The sequence below is a fragment of the Hemibagrus wyckioides genome, linkage group LG19 (assembly GCF_019097595.1).
Source record: "Hemibagrus wyckioides isolate EC202008001 linkage group LG19, SWU_Hwy_1.0, whole genome shotgun sequence".
NCBI lineage: Eukaryota > Metazoa > Chordata > Actinopteri > Siluriformes > Bagridae > Hemibagrus > Hemibagrus wyckioides.
Genome location: NC_080728.1, coordinates 4,746,774 through 4,766,888, shown reverse-complemented (window position 1 = coordinate 4,766,888; position 20,115 = coordinate 4,746,774). Strand labels below are relative to the sequence as shown.

Below are 20,115 nucleotides of genomic sequence, written 5' to 3'. Positions count from 1 at the left end.
ATAGTTACAGGCATAAAGGAGGGATAACCAAGTAGCATGAGGTTGCTGAGCTAATATGGTCTATTTACGATCAGGTTGCATGTACATCTTTATTTGTTTACCAAAACACTACTGAACAATTCTGGATATTACAAAATGGAGCGCACAGCCAGAATTTCAAAATGGAGAACTATGAAAGCAGAGTTAATTGGCCTTCTGCAGAAAATGCCAAAGGAAATAGTAATTCTGTACAAAACAGATGAGAGCTGCATGTCCAGGCAACACGACAAAATTAGTGGACCTGAGGTAGGCGCTGAGACAGTGACAGATGCAGGATAATTTTCTTTCTTTTCCGAAGGCAAACAAATCAAGGTCAATAAACATGCAGACGTCAGGCAATGAAAAAACAAGAATATTTGAGGAAGAGACAAGGACATGAAAGTGTAGTCCTAAATACTGTAGCACACATCACAAGACTTGGCACTGACAGGTACAGGACACGGAGTGTATACTTCACACTGAATGGGTTGTGTGAGAGTTCTTATGTACTGTGTGGCTGTGAGAGCATGATTGTGTTCAGGTTTTGTGATCAGTAAGCTGTTGTACATGAGCGTGACGGTCTCTATGGCTGTTCGATGCTGTAGTCCTCAGCACATTGTGTTCCTCTTCAGTCAGCCAGGAACAAGAATCTAAGACTATCAAGGGCACAAACTCGCTAAAAATGGATAAATGAAGACTGGAAAAAATACAAGATGATTAACTGAGTCTGAAACTATGATAGCCTCAGATTGTTGTTCCAGAATTCATGATAGTACATCCAGCTCAAGGTTCAACGTTTTGGTGTCTGTGTTCCAGGTCATCCCGAAGGTGTTCAGTGGGGTTGAGGCAGAGTCAGGGCTCTGTGCAGGACACTCCAGTTCTTCCACTCCAACCTTAACACACCATGTCTTCATGGAGCTCAGGGGCTTTGTGCATTGTCATGCTTGGAACAGGGTTTGGGCAACAACATACAAACACACTGTATACTACTGTACTTCGTAGCAACAATTTGAGGAAGACCAACATATAGGGTGTGAGGCTCAGTTCCATCCATAATGTACTTCGTAGATTTAGGTATTTACTCACTTCACAACATTTGCTTTGGATTTTTGCTTGATATTTTCCACTTCCCCCACTTCCAAAAAATGCAATTATTAGCGTAATCACCCTAAAAAGCGTTGAAGTGTTTTTAATATGGTTTACATAATCTTTAAGCTCCAATAATCTTCAGAAAGTTTTATTATTGCATGAATTTCCCAACTCTATTGTCCATAACGCAAATGAAATAATTTATTGCATTTTAATTCTGCAACTGATTTTATTACTGTAGAAGAACAAAGTAGAGAGCTGAGCTGAGAGTTGTGAGTTTCATCAGCAACATGGGAATTTTAACATGACAGAAAACTTTGGATGAAACTTTTGACGCACAAATGATTTCATTCAATTTGCGCTTCATTTCCCATGGCTGAACTGGAGACATCTGTCTCGGTCTAATACAGTTGTTTTTCTCTCTCTCTCTCTCTCTCTCTCTCTTTCTCTCTCTCTCTCTCTCCCTCTCTTGTAACGTGTCTTTCCCTCTTCCCTCATGCAGGGAGCTTCTAGACAGCAATAAATCACTGCACTGATGGATGGGCTGAAATTGCTGCAAAGGAGCTCCACCAGGTCACTGCGCCAGCTGCCGTTTCCACAGCAACCCCACATCTCTGGTAGCAACCGCTATAGAGATGATTGTCAGGACTGTGTGTGTGTGTGTGTGTGTGTGCCATGGTAAAAGCAAAAACAAAGGTCTGTGGTTTCAGACACAGCAGGATCAAAACAACAAAACTGCCTAAAACTAAGAATTGATTTGTCTTTCTCTGATCAGATATGCAAGTTAATCTCATCCCATTCGCATACTCACAGGTGTTGTAATGTTATGCTCCATAATCCTACATATTAGGGTCAATCAAAAAGATCTGTATTTGCATCAGGCTCTAATTCTCCACAGTGTACCATAAATCAACCTATTTCCATTACAAGAATTATTATGATATAATTTCTCGATTTCTGTCAGTGAATTTAGATTCAGATATTAGATTACATTATTAGGAATAATACAATTCAATACTGAATTTGAAATAAACCCTCTATTACAAATTAAACCACAGGACATTGATCATTTTTAAATTGTTTCAGGAAACCTAGGACAGCTACAAACAGGGTTAATAGAAAGGCAGCGTTAGAGTGTGATACATATCTCTAGGGAAGAGTCATAAACAGCTCTTTAATGAAGCATTTTATCACCATCCTGCTCAAACCTTCGGACATATTTATTATTTCGTAAAGTCCGCCATGCTTTGTTATCCATCAGTAAGAATGAAATGATTTAGAACTCCCTCTTCAAGGTCCTACTACATCTAAACCCCTGTAGAGAATGAATGAGGAATAAAATACAGGTGCCAAAGCTCAGACGTTGTTTGTCTTACCTGCTCATATCACATATTCTCTCATAAGTCTTACGTTTGTCAGGGAAGTGGCAGTATTCCAGCCCCATTCATAAAAATTGGAAATTCTGGAAATTATTCCCACACCATCAGCCATACAGACACGCATGATGAATGTCCAAGTGTTCCACTTTGTCTTTATCAAGAAATTTCATGTGGAACTGGGATTTAATCCCATCTGTATGTCACATGGAATTTCAGGAATAGAATGGAAGTTTCACGGAACTTGCAATACACACTTATGTATAATGAGTGTTGAGGAGCAAACTGGGAATCTGGACACTATTTAGATGTTTAATATCTCCACTGGGATCCTACTTCAAGTTCTCAGGAAGTGTGTGTAATTATTTTTCTCCCCATTTCCACACACATGTTGTGAATTTCCCAGTATCAGTAGCAGGACATTAACTGAGTGTAAGCACCAAACTACTGCAGCTATCAAAATGATCGTGTCATTGATCAGGGGATGACAATACCGTCAACTCAATGTGCAAGATTGCATTATGGGTCACTGAGCGCCACGTGCACGCCACCACAAAACTAACTGTAATCATAAAACTACCGGTACATAGACATGTGACATATCAAAATGTATGGATTAATGAGGGAAAAAATAATACTTATGGAAACCATTTACATTTAGCAGATCACTTTATCACCCTCATATTAAGAAAGAAGCCTTAAAAGCCTTTATTTACACACTCTCTCTCTCTCTCTCTCTCTCTCTCTCTCACTATCTCTCTTTTTCTCTGTCTCTCACTATCTCTCACTATCTCTCTCTCTCTCTCTCTCTCTCTCTCTCTCTCACTATCTCTCTCTCTCTCACTATCTCTCTTTCTCTCTCTCTCTCTCTCTCTCTCTCTCTCTCTCTCTCTCTCTCACTATCTCTCTCTCTCTCTCTCACTATCTCTCTCTCTCTCTCTCTCTCTCTCTCTCACTATCTCTCTCTCTCTCTCTCTCTCTCTCTCTCTCTCACTATCTCTCTCTCTCTCTCTCTCTCTCTCTCACACACACACACACACACACACACACCTCTAAGTCTCACTAAAGAGCATGAGACTGAATGGCAGGAATGATAAATGGTCATTATGTCTAACACCATGTGGTGACCTTGGCTCCAACATCAGCTACCTGTAGAGACAATGTGTCGTGTGTGAATGCAGCCAAATGATGTTGCTTGATCACCTATTTACGGTGTAAAAGCCATCTACATCTCAAAGCGATCCTTCTTTTTTACTTCACACCAGCAGCCTGTGATATACATGCTGCAGTTTAACTTGTTATCGATTAAGCTGTAAACACAACATAAAATGATACGATACAAAGAGCGTTTTTGTTCAGTGTCTCTCACCGTCATGAATCCATCCAGCAGTCCTGAGTCGGGCTTCGGAGGCGCCTGAAGTCTCTCCATGGACCACTTTTCTACGATCGAAGACACCTGCGCACTCTCCGTGTTTAGGATCCGAAAGCCGGTCATGTTCACGCCGCTGAAGCGATACGGCTCCATGTCTAATGCAAACAAATCCTAGGATATCATAAGATTATTAGAATAGAAATCCATTTGTTTTCACCTGATTAGCATCAAACTAAGCAGCAATGCTGTTTACTATTAAAAAATAATTACCCTGTAATAGACAGTGAACAGTACAAAGCATTATATTAATACTGCATAACATGGTCATGTGATATTATGATGGAGCACAAAACAATAACAATTAATTGTAGCTATAATTCTATACAGTACAATCCAATATAATGATAGATATGATAATATAATAATGGATATTGTATTCATATGCATTTTCCCCTTTTTCTCTGCAACATTCTCTTTCTGTTTTTGAGCATTAGTTACTAACCAGCTACTCTTCTACTGTTATGTGTTATAAGCTACACACAGTTATACGCAGACTTGTTATAGTGATTTACCGCTACTCTGGCCACAAAGGCATTTTATATGAAGTATATAGTATAAAAGAGAGAGAGAGAGAGAGAGAGAGAGAGAGAGAGTATATTATTCTACTGTGTTTGTACTGAGAGGGAAAAAATGTGCGAGAATGTAGTCTGGCAGCCTGGGATAGCTGGCATGATTACTGAACGTCCTTCAAGGACGGCCATGTTTTACAGAGAAAAAGAGCTGGAGAGCCTTCAACTACACAGCACAGACAGACACGGGCCAGTAATTAATTTGTGTCAGATCGTCTGTGTTCCAGAGATTATTTACATAGAGATTTTTGCTACAACTCTGCATTTTTTCCTATTAATAATAATAATAAGAAGAAGAAGACGTAGAAGAAGAATATAGCAAATCATTATTATCATGTGTTAGTTTCATTCCAAATGAGCCCAATTAGCCAGTTTCCATGATAACCAGTTGTTACTAGTAATCACACTGAATTTGTGATGTAATCATGCATCATGCTTATGTTGAAGAAAAAGCAGTAGACGTGTTGAAAGCAGTGGAAAGGAACGGCACGGGGCAAGACACAATCCTGAAATGGCAAGGGAGATGTCGTTTCTGTTTCTGAAACCTCTTGAAATCTCACTCAGCCTTGTGCTGTATGTGCATTTCTGCATTACTTAAAGACACCAAACTGCCACAGAGCAAACTGTGAGAGAACTCTGAGAGAACATGCCTGACTGTTCACTACATGCCTAAATTGGAGAGTAATTTAGATCATTATTCCAGCTAAGTAAATCTTTTTATGAACATAGGGACACTGTAGTGTTATACATACTGTATGGACAGAATGTATACTTGTAAGACCCAGAGCTCTCAGGGGAACCAGGGCAGGGACCCAACCCAGCAACTGAAGGGTTAACACTCAGGGCCGGACACAAACCCGGATAAAATAGGAGGATTGCGTCAGGAAGAGCATCCAGTGTAAGACCTGTGCCAAATCAAATATGCGGTTCAGATGATCCGCTGTGGCGACCCAGAACAGGGATCAGCCGAAAGAACAACAACAACAAATAGGAGTTGCACAGTTGACTCGTCCAGCCTTCCCAAAGCATCAGTGAAAGATTATAGTTTTTATCAATTATCATATCTCAGTCATCATACCTATACTACAGGGTCTAGATCTAAATTAGTGACCAACTTCAGAGACAAACACTGTTACAGTGATACTAAATGCCACACACGTTTGCTGTCTATAGGAAGGAAATCTGACAAAGTTACACCATTTCTGGTATGTGATACTGGAAAATACAGTGAACTGTTGTATGCTGCTGCTACAAGGACTTTAAACCTTACTTTTTAAGTTAGAGTCATACCAACCACAAAAATAAGAGAAATGGGAATTTAATATTATACTGATGAAATATTAAAGGTCAATAGTATCTTGATTTTTTGAATATTCTGTCAGTTTCTTAAAACTAATAATAGAATCCCTACACCCATATCCCTGCTTCTGCACTGTTTTGTAAGTTTCTTATAAAATGTAAAAAGAAACTTCCATGATATGGGGTTGTCATAATGTTCCACACAATTCTCACTGAAAATGTGAAATAATTCTTAAATTATAGACTGGTGTACTGTATAAACAAAAAGATGTTTCTCTGTCATAAATTAGTATAAGCATAGCTTCCATGATGTATAATGTGCCGAACTTATAGGGATACTATAAATGCATGCATGTGTGTGTGTGGGGGGGTCTCACCAGTGTTGTGAAGATGTAGTGATAATACTCTGTCATCATCCCCATAGAGAGAGCCTACACAACACAACACAACACAACACAACAACATTACACACTCCAAACATACTTGACCTGAACACTACCTAAATAAACTATACTGAACCACAATAAAGATAACCATCAGTATTAAACCGATTGGACTCTCTCCCTAGAGTGTGTGTGCATTTACTAATGCGCTTATTCCTCCCCTCTATGCTCTTTATATAATTTGTAGACTGTAATTATGTTAGTTTGACATGCTGCTGATAAAACAACAGTGTTAATAGATCTCCAATAGATATAACAGTGTCAGGGAAGTTGATTTTAAATATAGCCCTTCTATATATGTAACATTGCAGGCATACTCTCAGGTGACAGATTAAAGAAGAAAACAACAACATAAGGTGATTAGAGAGGTGTGGTGACCTCAAGCTACCAGTGCAGGATGTCATTGATCATCACCATTCATCCAAAATATATTTCCTTAATTGCTGCTTGGATAATGATGGCAGAGAGCACTGTCTAACACACCAGACTAAAATCTCCCAGAGGTGTTTAGTTGTGTTGAAATTTGTTGACTGTGAATGCAAAGGAGTTACATCATTCTTCATTCTCATTAAAGACTTCAATCAAAAACTTGATTCAGTAACTCATCCTTGTGAGGGAAGTGTTTTTTCAGGTTTTTTTTGACTTTAGTTGTCAGTTTCCTGATTTATGATATGTCCATATGTCCTTTATTATGCATATACCCTGTACCGCTGTGCCATTAATCATCTGCTATCACAGAAAATGATCTACTTTTTGTAAAAAAATAAATGTGTCCTAGACAATACTGTGGGTCATCCCTGCACACAACAAAAATCCACTTCACACGCTACAACTGGAGACTGGAGAATTAGTCAGGGAGAGGAGTGCGAAAGCGAGAGCAAGAGCATGGAGAGAAAATCAAACAAACCTGCTTGAGTATCCATGCAGCCATCTCATGGCCACAGTCAAAGATGACGTGAAACTCTTTCGCTTTTTTCATCTCTTTAAGAAGTGGTTTGGCATCCTTAGTCTCTGCAGGGAGCTGGCGGATTTTCAGGCGGATGTTGTATCTGGAGGGAGCTTTGATCAGCTCCTGCAGACGAATCAAACCTACAGAGAGAGAGAGAGAGAGAGAGAGAGAGAGCAAGAGAGAGTGAGAGAGAGAGCAAAAGAGAGAGAGAGAGAGAGAGAGAGAGAGCAAAAGAGAGAGAGAGAGAGCGAGAGAGAGAGCAAAAGAGAGAGAGAGAGAGAGAGAGAGAGAGAGAGCAAAAGAGAGAGAGAGAGAGAGAGAGAGAGAGAGAGAGAGAAAGAGAAAGAGAGAGAGCTGTTTAAGCATTTATACATTCGACACACATCCTCCTACTGAGTGATATTCCACTGCCATATAAATACTATTATACACATAACCTTCTCTAATGAGATCTTTCTGCTAAGAGGGAAGAATGTAAATTTAATCATGAGCAAACAGAAACTGGGTATTATTTATATAACTTAAAAAATACTCATAATGTGTATGTGTTGAATATAATATAATATAATATAATATAATATAATATAATATAATATAATATAATATAATATAATATAATATAATATAATATAATATAATCATTTCAGGTTTTAGTTTCCATATATATATATATAAATATTTTTTTTTTTGTCCAGATAATTTTATAGATTTTTTTATTATTTCAGTTATTAACCCCACATACTGTATCTTTATTTTTTAAGGAACTGTTTTTACATGTTTTGTTCTTGTTGTTGTTGTCATCCTTGTGCTGTTGTGTTGCATTTAAGCCATAAATGGTTGTGTTTTAGATTTTCAAATGTCAATGTTATTTGTCACACACCATCATACATGGTACAATGTGTACTGAAAAGCTTTTCACAACTGTCTGTGTTGAAAAGAAATAGAGATACGAAAAATATTTAAAAAGAATTTAAAAAATAAAATAAAATAAGGTATAAATATAAATATAATAAAAATATATTTTTATATATTTTTAAATATATTTTTATTAATAGGGAAATTTATTTCCTTATGCATTTCCTAATATCCTGTTTTTATTTATATTTATTTATAAATTATATTTATTTATAAATAAATATAAATAAAAACAGGATACTAGGAAATGCTTAAGGAAATAAATTTCATATCATTTCAATTATTATTTGATTATATTTTTTATAATATATTAATAATATTGTATTATTATTTTCGATTATTTTGATTCAAATTATATTAAAATTATTTATCGAGTTTTCTCCAGAAATTCTGTTCATCTGTTCACTTCATTCATTATTTCATTCATTTTGTATGCATGTGTCTACAGCCATGGGGTAAACAGGAACAGCCCAGGGCTATTACAGGAAGCAAAAGACACATCTTATGCTACTTGAATTGAGATCAGAGAACGTAGTACTGACCTAAAAATGTTCAAAGTCTAATTTTCCTCTTTAGCTTAAGTTAATATCTTTTCAGTTTTTTAAAAAAAACAACATTTAATTGGGTATGTTCAATAACAGGTTTGAGTAGAACCGAATGCCTTCTGTGTCCTAGGAGCTAATGAAGAGTAATTAAGTAAGGGCAGAAAGTAATTGAGCTCCTTAGTTATTGTGCTGTAATTTAATAATTGGACTGAATTGTCAAAGGAAATATCATTTAATCTCTGAGAACAAATTGCATAGCAGGATTACAGATAACAATATTCCTACCAACAGAAGCTAACAGAAATGCCAAAGAATAGCTAAGCATAGCCTTTCCTAAATGTTGTACATCTAAACATAAAAATCTAATTCATCATGAAATAATAGTATCACACTATCTGCCTCAACATTCACTGACATTTAACTCCAGAACCTCAGTGTGTTAAGAAGGTCCTGGCAAATTTTTAGCAGATCTTGAAATTTTATTCAGTTGACAAAACACCTCATGAATTATTACATTATCTATTACATTGTCTATCATCCGCTCGACTCACCCGTGCTGTCGTCGTACACCACTGTAACTGTCTCCCACCTGAAGAAATAAACCAGCTCCAGGATGGCGCGGCTGAGGGAGGAGAAGTCAGGATAGAGACTGACGTAGTATGAATCGCGATTATCTGAAACTTGGTGTTTCCATCTGGTCTGGATATGTGGTACTCCTAGGGCATTGGAGATGGACTGCACTGCATTGGCTGAGGAACTGTGAGATGGTCCAAATATGGCTGCAACACCTAAAGAGAGTTGCTCACAAGCTGCTGAGAGAAGGGAAAGAATGTCAGTCATGACAAAAAAAATGAATTATTATTAATTATTTAATAAAAAAAAGAAATAGCCAAATGAAGAAGAAGAAGAAGAAGAAGAAGAAGAAGAAGAAAATAATAATAATTTACAAAATTTAGGTCTTATAAAAATCTAACTAATATTTAGAGAAGTTGGAGAAGCTAAAAACTGTGTAGTTTGTGCTATAGAAGGCACAAAAGCAGGAACAGTTGAAAACAGGAATACATGAACGCAAAATATTTTGTCTTTATTCCATGCATGCTCTCCTGTACATAACAAAAGCCACCTCAGAGGCCACTGACAAGGTTCTAATTACGTGAATTCTACCTTCTCTGGCAAAAGGCGAACAGTGTCTCAGGGGAACAAAAAGGCATAATGAGGATTATGTTATAATGGGGAAAAAAAAAACCCAGCCCCACTCCTAAACCCTCAAAGCTATTAGCAACCATTGTATAATGAAGTATATTATATTTTTAGTCATACATTTAAATGTACTCGAGGAACAAACAGCTGTGTGGCTTTCTCTTTTGCCCACCTTTCCTTGAGGCCTCGAAGCTGTCAAAGACATTGATCCTCTGGATGTCGTAGGTGAGCGTGGTGTTGGGCAGCAGGGTCCGGTTCCTGTTGATGGTGTTCAGTGCAAATTTGAAGGCCAGTTCCTCAGCACCTGAAGGGCCACTCTCAATAGACTCAAAAATCCCTCCTGTTAGAGAGAAACGATATTGGGATTAAATGTTTTAAATACAGTGGTGGCTCAGTGGTTAAGTTTTACAGGCGTACTAAAGCCTACTGGTTCAGAAGGTTTAAATCCCCACATTGCCAAAAACTGTCACCGTTGGGCGCTTAACCCTCACCTACTCAAGTGTACTCTGTCTCAGTAGTAATCCATTTTGGATAAAAGTGTCAAGCAAATGGATAAATGTAAATGTAAAAATGATGATATGCAGTTATAGTCTCACGAAATAAACAGTTAGTGACATTTTCAAGTGTATTGCACCACCGAGGGATGAGAAATCAATTGCTTACCAAAGATTGAGACTCTCATTTATCACTAATTCCCCTGATATCTATGTGTGTAGAAGGCAATTCATTTCTTAAGTGTGAAATGTTTATAAACTAGTGAGTGTGAATTACCAAGGAAATACATTATTAATAAAGCACCATCTGGGATTATCTATGATCTGTCTCTCTCTCCCTCTCTCTCTCTCTCTCTCTCTCTCTCTCTTTCTCTGTGCAACCAGTGGAATGGTCAGACAGTGAAAATGTGCTTCTAATGCTGTATAAAACAACCAAAATACCTAGAATTTCTGAATATTACATACAAATAAATTGTGTGTACTGTTTATTCCACATTCTTCGATAAAACACTCATATATATCTCTGTTTCCATTTCTCTGTTTTTCTGTACTGGTGCCGCATTATCATTTCTTGTCTCACTAAGCTCCATACTTTCTATTTCTTCCTCCTGCAGTGTGTGGCACCATTAAAATGGTCTTTGACATTTTACTCCTTTTTTTAGAGCATGTGAAGGGGATAAATAATTCATTTTTACTATATCCGTTTAGGTTCAGAGACACATGGCCAAGAATCTAAGGCTTCAGCGAGAGCAGACGAGCCTTCAATTGGACAGTTGAAGATTGGACAGACATCACCCGGCCTATTTCCAACCGTCAACTGTCCAGTACCTGTGAACTTGTGCTGCCTCAGATTTTCATTCTTGGCTAACAGGAGTAAAACCTAATGTGGTCTTCTACCTGATGTTGTAGCCCATCAGCTTCAAGCTTCGATGTGTTGAGATGCTTTTCTGCTCAGTGTGATTAAAAGTCATGTGATTGAAAGTCACTTTGTCTTCACACAATTCTTTATTCTTCGTGTCCTTATATTGTATCGAAGATTTGTGAGCAAGCTCTGAGCAAAATATTTTCCAAGCTTCTGACACACATCCCTAATGAACTTAAAACCATGACTATGCCCCGCAGAGGTTCACATTAAGCTCCAATTTAAAAACCCAAATTTTATGCATTCATTTAATTGCTTTAACATTACTTACCCCATTATCTTATCCTTATTCATAACACTAATGACTATAACATTGTTTCTAAGAAATACTAATACTACATTCATGCTGCAAACAACAATACTTTATTTGTGGTTAATTTAACTTTATTCCTTTTGTGTTTTTATTGTATGGCTCTCATAAAGAGATGAAGGAAGCTACTGCTGTTATTACTCTTGTAGAGGACATGCACATTTTTTAAACTACACAGCCTTTACTTCTGATCCAATTTTGTTTTCATCATGCACTGCATGTGAGCGAGTGAGGGGTATCTTCACACAGTCACATCGTCCTTGAGAACACCATTCTCAGCTCTTTGGGTTTCTGCCTTTGGACTGGATAAATGGCTCTCTCTGAAACACTGAATGGTAGCCTTCTTTGGTGCTGACTGCACAGCCTTTCCTGTTGAATGTACCCATATGAGTGTATCTTTGAGAAATAATATTCCTAACATTCAATTATTCGTTTTCAATAACTGTTATCCTGGGAAGAGTCACAGTGGAGGCAGAAACATTGAGCATGAGGTGGAAATTCACCCAAGATGGGATGCCGGTCTATTGCACACAGTTGCATGCTCATTCATATCTAGCTAAAATTTAGGATAGCCAGTCTACACTGTAAAACACAAATGTCTCATTAAATTATGTAAACATATTTCTTTTCTTTAACTCAACTTGGCATAACAACTTGTGGATGTAGAATGTTTTCAATAATCATTTTCACTTCATTAAAACTCAGTGATCCAATGTCTTGACTGCTTGTAAGCTTGAATCTTTCAATTTCTAATGCAGCAGGTGAACTTTTATTTCTAAGTTTAACCATCTTGAAATTTTTGCATTGAAATATAGAGCAAAACAGAAAACCTTGAGGGATTATACTGTATCTATACACAGAAAGAACATGTGAAACTTCTTTATTTCACCACCTTTGCTGTGTGACTGCAGTGCTAGCTTAATATAGTTTTTAAAAGAAATCCAAATGTCTTTATTTAATAAAGAATCTCTCTCTATCTCTGCCTCTATCTTATATATGCTCACATTTTAACAGCGCTATTTTCAATATCCTTTTTGGTGCTGCTAAATTTGTTCTTCATTTCTGCCACACAGGTCCCAGGCAAAGGTCGAGTCTCTGGAGCACCTGAGGCTTTTATAATCTTTCACCCAGCTTGAGATGAGAGTCCACAGCCTGAGCCAATCTATTGAACAAGGATAGATAGCTATCAGAGATTAGTAGGCTCCGTCTCAGCAGTAGGTCTCGGATGGTTTTACAGAAAAGGCATGAATATCAAAGAAAGCAGAGCTACTCCAGATAAGACAGGAAAGGGGAAGTCAACATGACACGGCGCTGAAGGCTTACACTTTTCTTTGTTTCACTGTGACGTCTTACATGATGCTACAGTAAAATAATCTGTGAAGGGGTTGATGTATAGAAATTTTAAATAAATAAACAGCAAGCTATAAAAAATAATAATAATAAGCTCTTGGTTGCACATGACTATAAACTGTTGGATAAATGACGGTATTTACATTATTTACTGTCCAGTGTCACCCAAATGAGGATGAGGTTCCCATCTGAGCCTGGTTCCTCTTAAGGTTTCTTCCTCGTATCATCTCAGAAAGTTTTTCATTGCCACCGTTGCCTCAGGCTCCCTCATTAGGGATAAATGTTAGGTATAGTTATTAACTTCATCTTAAACTTTATAATTGTTATTCTATTTTTCAATATTTCTGTAAAGCTGCTCTGGGACAATGTCCTTTAGAATCCATGTCTTCGATTTCTCTAACTTTAAATATTTCTGATTACAGAAAGCTTCACAGTAACAACAATCATATGTCTTTTTTAACAACTTTATATCTCTTGAAATCTTTTTGTCTTTAGACATAAATTGTGAATATTGTGTGCATTTATCATACAAGGTCATGTTTAAGTCATTACTATAGAATCTTTAATATTTTAGGAAGAGCTTTTTAATATAAATCTGTGATTTGCCTTACTGTCTGAACAAGAAACCAACAACACAATGCTACAAATTGCACTTCCTTACTTTTCTTAGTTTTTCTATTACTGCAATTATTGCAGTTTTTTTCCCCTTTAATATTGTGTTCAAGCCGTCTATAGCTACTGAGGCAAGCCTCTCTTTTTTTGGTTAGGAGAAGAGATTTGCCTCTGTTGCAAACCTGTTTGTATTCTGACCTACTAGGGATCTCAATTATGTTTCTCAGACAAGCCTAAATAAAGAGTCTGTCCAACTCTCTGTGGGTCATCAACATTTAGGTCACAGAAAATGGGCAAAAAATAGGGCTAAACAAACTAATCTATGAATCCAACTGAGAGCTATAAGAAATTATTTTGACCTCAGTGTGACAGTGTGTGTGTGTGTGTGTGTGTGTGTGAGACAGAGAGTGAGAGAGAGATACAGAGAGAGAGAGAGAGAGAGAGAGAGAGAGAGAGAAAGAAAAAACAACAGACAGCAGAAACGGGAGTATGAAGGAGATGAAGCATGTTCTCTCAGACGCTTAAGTTATTGATTTGCTCTTTCAGATTCCTTCACCATTATACTGATTTTCCATGGGGAACAGCAGTCCCAAGATCTGTCTTTGGATCCATTGCATACCTGACCAGCATAATGAAGATGAATGAATTAGAGTGCTTTGTCTACAGATATATTCACTAATTGCATCCAATAAGCAATATATCAAGAGGTTTTCATCTGCTTATGCACCATCACATGCTGTATAGAATCTGTTGTAGCTGCCAAATCCTGTGTCATTTCATTTGTTGTTTAAAGGGCATTTTAAATGACTTATATTGGTTTGTTCAATGGAAATGTTTTATATATATATATATATATATATATATATATATATATATATATATATATATATATATATATATATATATGCTGCACCGTAGGTGTCGTAATCCTCTGTATGTCCTGTACATATAGAAGAATTGACCATAAAGCTGACTCTGTCTCTCTGACTCTCTCTTACACATTTACACTTCTAAATTTTATGCAGTATTTTGCTACTTTTTACTCATTCCAATGCTATGGAGTTCACCTGCACTGGAACTGTGACTCAATTCCCATGAAGGTGATCTCGGGTCTGCAATTTTTCAGGAAGTAAATTAACCTGCACATGTGTGTGTTTTAGCCGATGACATCATTAGTTACACAACAGACCATGAGTGGCAGGGGAACATTGTGGGACACAGAAGAGCACATAATAGCAAAAATAAATAAATAAAATGATGAGTTGTGCTCTGCATGAGTATTTGCGATGATGTTAAATAAACGTAAATGCACCAGGGCTCAAAAGTATCAAGCATGTCTGAATCTAGACCAACACTGCACAGGGCATGATGAAACAACGGCTCTTAGATACAGACCACAGCAAACGTGGCCAGTGTGAAGAACCTTAAATATCCACCAAGCCATAAATGCACCTAAATTAGCCTGTCAGGCTATTAGAGTCGATTTGTGCTTTTTGCATCTGTATAAGTAGGGAAAATTCCAATTAGTTCTGATTAGTGTGACATCCTTTCTTTGTTTTTCTTCATTGTTCTGAATCTTTACTGTCAGTTGCCTGTTTTAGTCAAACCCTGCTCGTGTCTCCATTATGATATTGTGATCTGTGTCAAATTCTGTGTATTTTTCCAAAAGTGATTCATGTAAAACCTGCCCCATATTTAACAGTGTTCCTGTTAAAGGTGGAATCAATATTTTTTCCACAACATAAACATTGAAATGATGTGCTTGTGAATGTGCATTATTGAATGTGAGTTATCTTCAGATGTCAGAGCCACAAATCTCACAGCAACTAAAGTAGACTTTCAAGGTTTTTTTTCCAGCTAGGAGTTCTGAACATGACCTACTGAATTCATGCAGCTGCTTCTCTCTCTCTCTCTCTCTCTCTCTCTCTCTCTCTCTCTCCCCCTCCCTCCCTCAGACTTTCCCTGTAGGTTTGCAGTGTGCAATGCATGCTAATATCCCATCCATCTCTGCTCGGTAATCTCCAAACTGGTGTGAAAAGTGGGAGGAAAAACTGCAGCTCCATGTAGACACTCACTAGCAATGAATGATGAATGGAATGTTCAGGCTTTATGCTAAATTGTTTATTTGTAAATATCAGAGGCGGGTAAACTGATCTAAAATAACTAAAATCAGGTAAGTCTATATGTACTTTGCATCGCAGGGAGATATGTTGAAGTAAGATTTGGTGAAGTGAAGAAAATAACACTTCGAATCATTATCTGATTAATGACTAACTAATAACTATCGAAAATGAACAGAGATGAATCAATAAATGAAGCCATTTTAAGTATTAATTAAAGTGAAATGTCTCTATTCAAATTGTTAAATCGTTTTTATTAGTATTTGGTTAGGAATACATACGAAATTACAGACTTTATTTGTAAGAAAACATTTGAAGAGACTGATGAAGACATTGTTATTGCAAAGATATTTATCTTAGCCTACAGCAAGATATTGGATTGTTGTTACTGACTTTAGTTTCATGTTGTAGATGGTGCTTTATAACAATTCTATAAATGCATACATGTTTGATGGCATTAAAAATGTTTCTATGTATTAGAATGATGCTTCATAATAGCATTGAATGCAAAGGGACCACAGGAGATTGCTGTCAATAAAATGTGTTTAATATAAGATGTTTGTCCATGTGTCTATATTATTCATCATTCAATATTTTAACAGACTATGAAGCTATGAAACTATCTCACTGCAATATTGTTCAATTCATTTTGGTAAACTGTTTGTAGTAGACATGGCAGCCTGCGTGAAAATGTATATAGAAGTCAGCAAGAAAAACACATCATGGCTTCACTGGGATCCTGTGACAGATTCAAGTGCTTTAATGGCGCAGAAATTAACATTCATCGGACAGAAGGCTTTTTAATATGTCTTTTTGGGTCACATCCAGATGCACAGCTTCTATATATATATATATATATATATATATATATATATATCTCCACCTTTACTGGACTGTACACTCTTTGGAAATGCTCTCAAACAGACACACGGCTTCTCCATATGATGGTCTCTCAAAAAGTAGAACTCACTAAAATGGAAATGAATCTGATGGACAGCATTTCAAACATAAACATATTAAAATAAATTGCAAATGTAAAGTTCTGGGTGATTTCAGAAGTTTATTATTTATTTATAGGTCAAGTTAGCGAGTTGTGACTTCCTTCATCAGTGAAATCCAATTAGCTGCTTTTTTGGCACAACATGGCAGACACTCCTAATGCTGTCAGCTTGATTTTGGAAAAGCCTTTTGATGCTCTTACTTATGAGAAGAGACTGAGAATTAAACAAGAGTTCAGACCAATACGCAAAACTAATTTAATTCAGATGTCAGGGAGCAGAAGTAGGGCTTTTCAGCTCTCTTGGTGCAGTAAAGTTAATTGGCTGCCTGGTAGCATGTAGTACTGGCATTGTGTGCTAATTAAATCCTCTCATAAAACAGAGAACATAGATAAATACTTCTGAATACTTTGGAAAAATCACCATCTGCCAATGGAATAGAGTAATTCAGTTAAAGATCATTCAATGTTGTGCTCGTACAGGAAGCTAATACAGTACCTACACCTACTAAAAGGTAAAATAACAAGTTTATATATAAGAATTCTGCTATTAAAGACAATATACTAAAATGACTGAGAAAAATACAGCAGGCTAAAACTAATGATAGCTGCAGTTTTTTATTACTACACTATATATCAGATATCTTTAGTTATCTCATAGGTTGATATAAGCCATAACTCCTACAGTAGGTACCTTGGTTTGGTGGTTAAAATGTTTGCCTCACACTTCCAGGGTTGGAGATTTCGCTTCCTGCCACCACCATGTGTGAAGAGTTTGTATTTTGTATTTGTTCTCCCTGTGCCTTGGTGGTACTCCAGTTTCCTCCCCAGTCCAAAGACATGCAGTGGAGGCTGATTGGCATTTGGATGAGTGTGAGAGCAATTGTGCCTTGCAATAGACTGGCATCCTGCAGCGTGTATCCTGCCTTCTGCCCTGAGTCTCTGCAATAAGTTCCCTTGTACCCAGCATATTTTTTTAACGCAATCCATTGTATAGCTTTCCCTCTAGGCCCACAGACTATCCTGACAAGGATATTTGACTCATCTATGTCCCATCTACACCAAAAATGTGACGTTATGATGTGTACAGAAATTCTCTTATTTTAGTCTATAAAGTAGCATATATATAACTGCAATCATCTTCCTTCTGTTGTTGGCACTCACACTCATGACTCTTTGACTACACCAGGATTACAAAAAAATGATGTTGTGTGATTTATTACTTCCCACAAGGTGCCATGAATCACTGTACTGCAGTCTCTGCAAGCTGCACCCATTTTAAAGTGCAGACCGGCTTAGACCTGGTCATCTTTATTATGACCATCCAATATATCATTTGGAAATTTACTATAATATTATCATTTGTAATACTGATAGATCACAGAATGCCTTTATTATAGGATTAAGTCATTTAATGAATCACTACATTGGTTACCTGCTGTGGGCATCCTGACTAACATGAGTATGTCTGTGCTTTGATGAATGATCAAATGTAAAAATTTGTTCAGGCCAGATTTTTACCAAGTCAAGCCAAGAGTCCATAAATGGGTATTAAATGATTTGCAAACAGAATCACAGCGTGCCATTTGGTAAATATTACGCCACCCTTGTGTTCACTCAAAGCTCTCTCTAGACGTCTAGATCAACAGAGCGCTCTTCCACTGATATTTGATCGTGTGTGTGTGTGTGTGTGTGTGTGTAATCTGATGAGTAATCGGATGAATGACGGATTAAGTGACTCAGTGTTTGGCATGAAAGTAAATTGTGTAAATGAGAGTCAAATGTGCTGTCAACTGTGCGTTCTCACCAAGTAACAGTACAGTTTGTGTTATTACTGTGGACACTTTTCGTGAACCTTGCATTAGATCCTGTTTCTATTCTTTCATTCAGCACATCCTTAGATAAAAAGGGATTCCTAAGGGTTCGTTGGATAGTCAAGAGACTTAATAGGGAAATCCTCTATTATGTGATTCTACATAGAAACTGTTTCAAATAACTTTTTATCATAAGTAAAGATCATTTATTCCACAGCAAGTGTTGGATTCTTTCATCAGAAGGTGGTGTAAGATAAATGATGAATTTTGTATTAATGCTCTCAGTCTTTTACGTGATTGTTCCTATAGAAACAGCTCATACACAGGGCTTGTACGGCAGATATTTAATGTTATCTAACAAACTGTGTAATTGTTGTAGACATGTTAGGGGACAATTATGTGACATTTACAAAAGTGTCAGTGCTTTTTAACAGTAGGACACAAGAAAGTCTTACTTCACAAGAAAGACAGAGGAGTTTGTGTTTTCTTGATCACATGAAAAATGTCAAGAGCATACAGGAGAAGATATTGACAAAATAACTGTTTTAAATAGTCAATTTTAAGGATCTGAGTGATTTTGACAAGGGCTAAATTGTGATGGTTAGACGACTGAGTCCGAGCATCTCCAAAACAGCAGGAGTTCCCTGAATGCGGTGGTTAGTACCTACCAGAAGAGGCCCATGGAGGGCAACCAGTGAACCAGTGACAGGGTGATGGGCACACAAAGCTTAGTGATGCGTGTGAAGAGAGTGAAGGCCAGCCTGCCTGGTCCGGTTCCACACAAGAGCTACTGTAGCACAAACTGCTGAAAACGTGCATGCTGGCTATGATAGAAATGTGTCAGAACACACAGTGCATCACAGCTTGCTGTGTATGCGGATTCATAGCTGTAGAACAGTCAAGAGTGCTCAGGCTGATCCCTGTCCATCACAAAAATGTGCATCTGAGCATCAAAGCTGGACCATGGAGCAGTGGAAGTAGGTGGTGTGGTCTGATGAATCACGGTTTCTTTTACATCCTGTGGATTGCCGGTGCATATGTGTTGCTTATCTGAGGAAAAGATGGCAAGAAGGTGCACAATAGGAAGAAAGTCAGCCGGTGGAGGAAGTGTGATACTGTGGGCCATGTTCTGCTGGGAAATCTTGGATCCTGACATTCATGTGGATGTTCCTTTTTACATATACCATCTACCTAAACATTGTTACAGATCTAGTGCACTTCTTCATGGCAGCTGATTTCCCTAATGTCAGTGTCCTCATTCAGGATGATGCTCCCGGCCACACTGAAAAAACTGTTTAGGAATGGTTTGAGGAACATGACAAAGAGTTCAAGGTGTTAACCTTGGCTTCCATGGGCCGGACAAACAAGTCTCATCCATGGAGGCTCCACTTCACTTCTGCTGGTAACAACTTTGTGATGCTAGACATATTTCTTTCCTTTTCTCTTTGTTGTGCACATTTCTGATTTGCAGTGTATGGATATTATTTACAAATTCTTGCAAACCTGCTCACAAAACTTAAAAAGTTAATTACAAATAGGAGACTAACTGTTTGCTTTTAGCCTGACTGCCTTACTGAGCTCCAAATAAAATCTTATTTCGATCATATTTCTGCACAAACACAAAAAGAAATATGCTTTCATTAAGCTCCACAAAGCTCAGG

General features: G+C 37.3%; 1 protein-coding gene across 2 annotated transcripts in view; it reads right to left on the bottom strand.

Moving 5' to 3' along the window:
• The window catches only part of LOC131370375 (glutamate receptor ionotropic, kainate 2-like), a 45,202-nt gene that overhangs the window by 18,819 nt on the left and 6,268 nt on the right, over window positions 1-20,115 (bottom strand). Inside the window, exons 2-6 of one of the 2 annotated variants that reach the window (XM_058417670.1) lie at window positions 10,008-10,175; window positions 9,187-9,447; window positions 7,134-7,315; window positions 6,161-6,214; window positions 3,853-4,026 (exon numbers count right to left, since the gene is read on the bottom strand). In XM_058417670.1, coding sequence (XP_058273653.1) covers window positions 3,853-4,026; window positions 6,161-6,214; window positions 7,134-7,315; window positions 9,187-9,447; window positions 10,008-10,175 — 839 coding nt within the window. The remainder of the gene's footprint in view (window positions 1-3,852; window positions 4,027-6,160; window positions 6,215-7,133; window positions 7,316-9,186; window positions 9,448-10,007; window positions 10,176-20,115) is intronic. The other variant, XM_058417671.1, reaches the window with a different exon arrangement.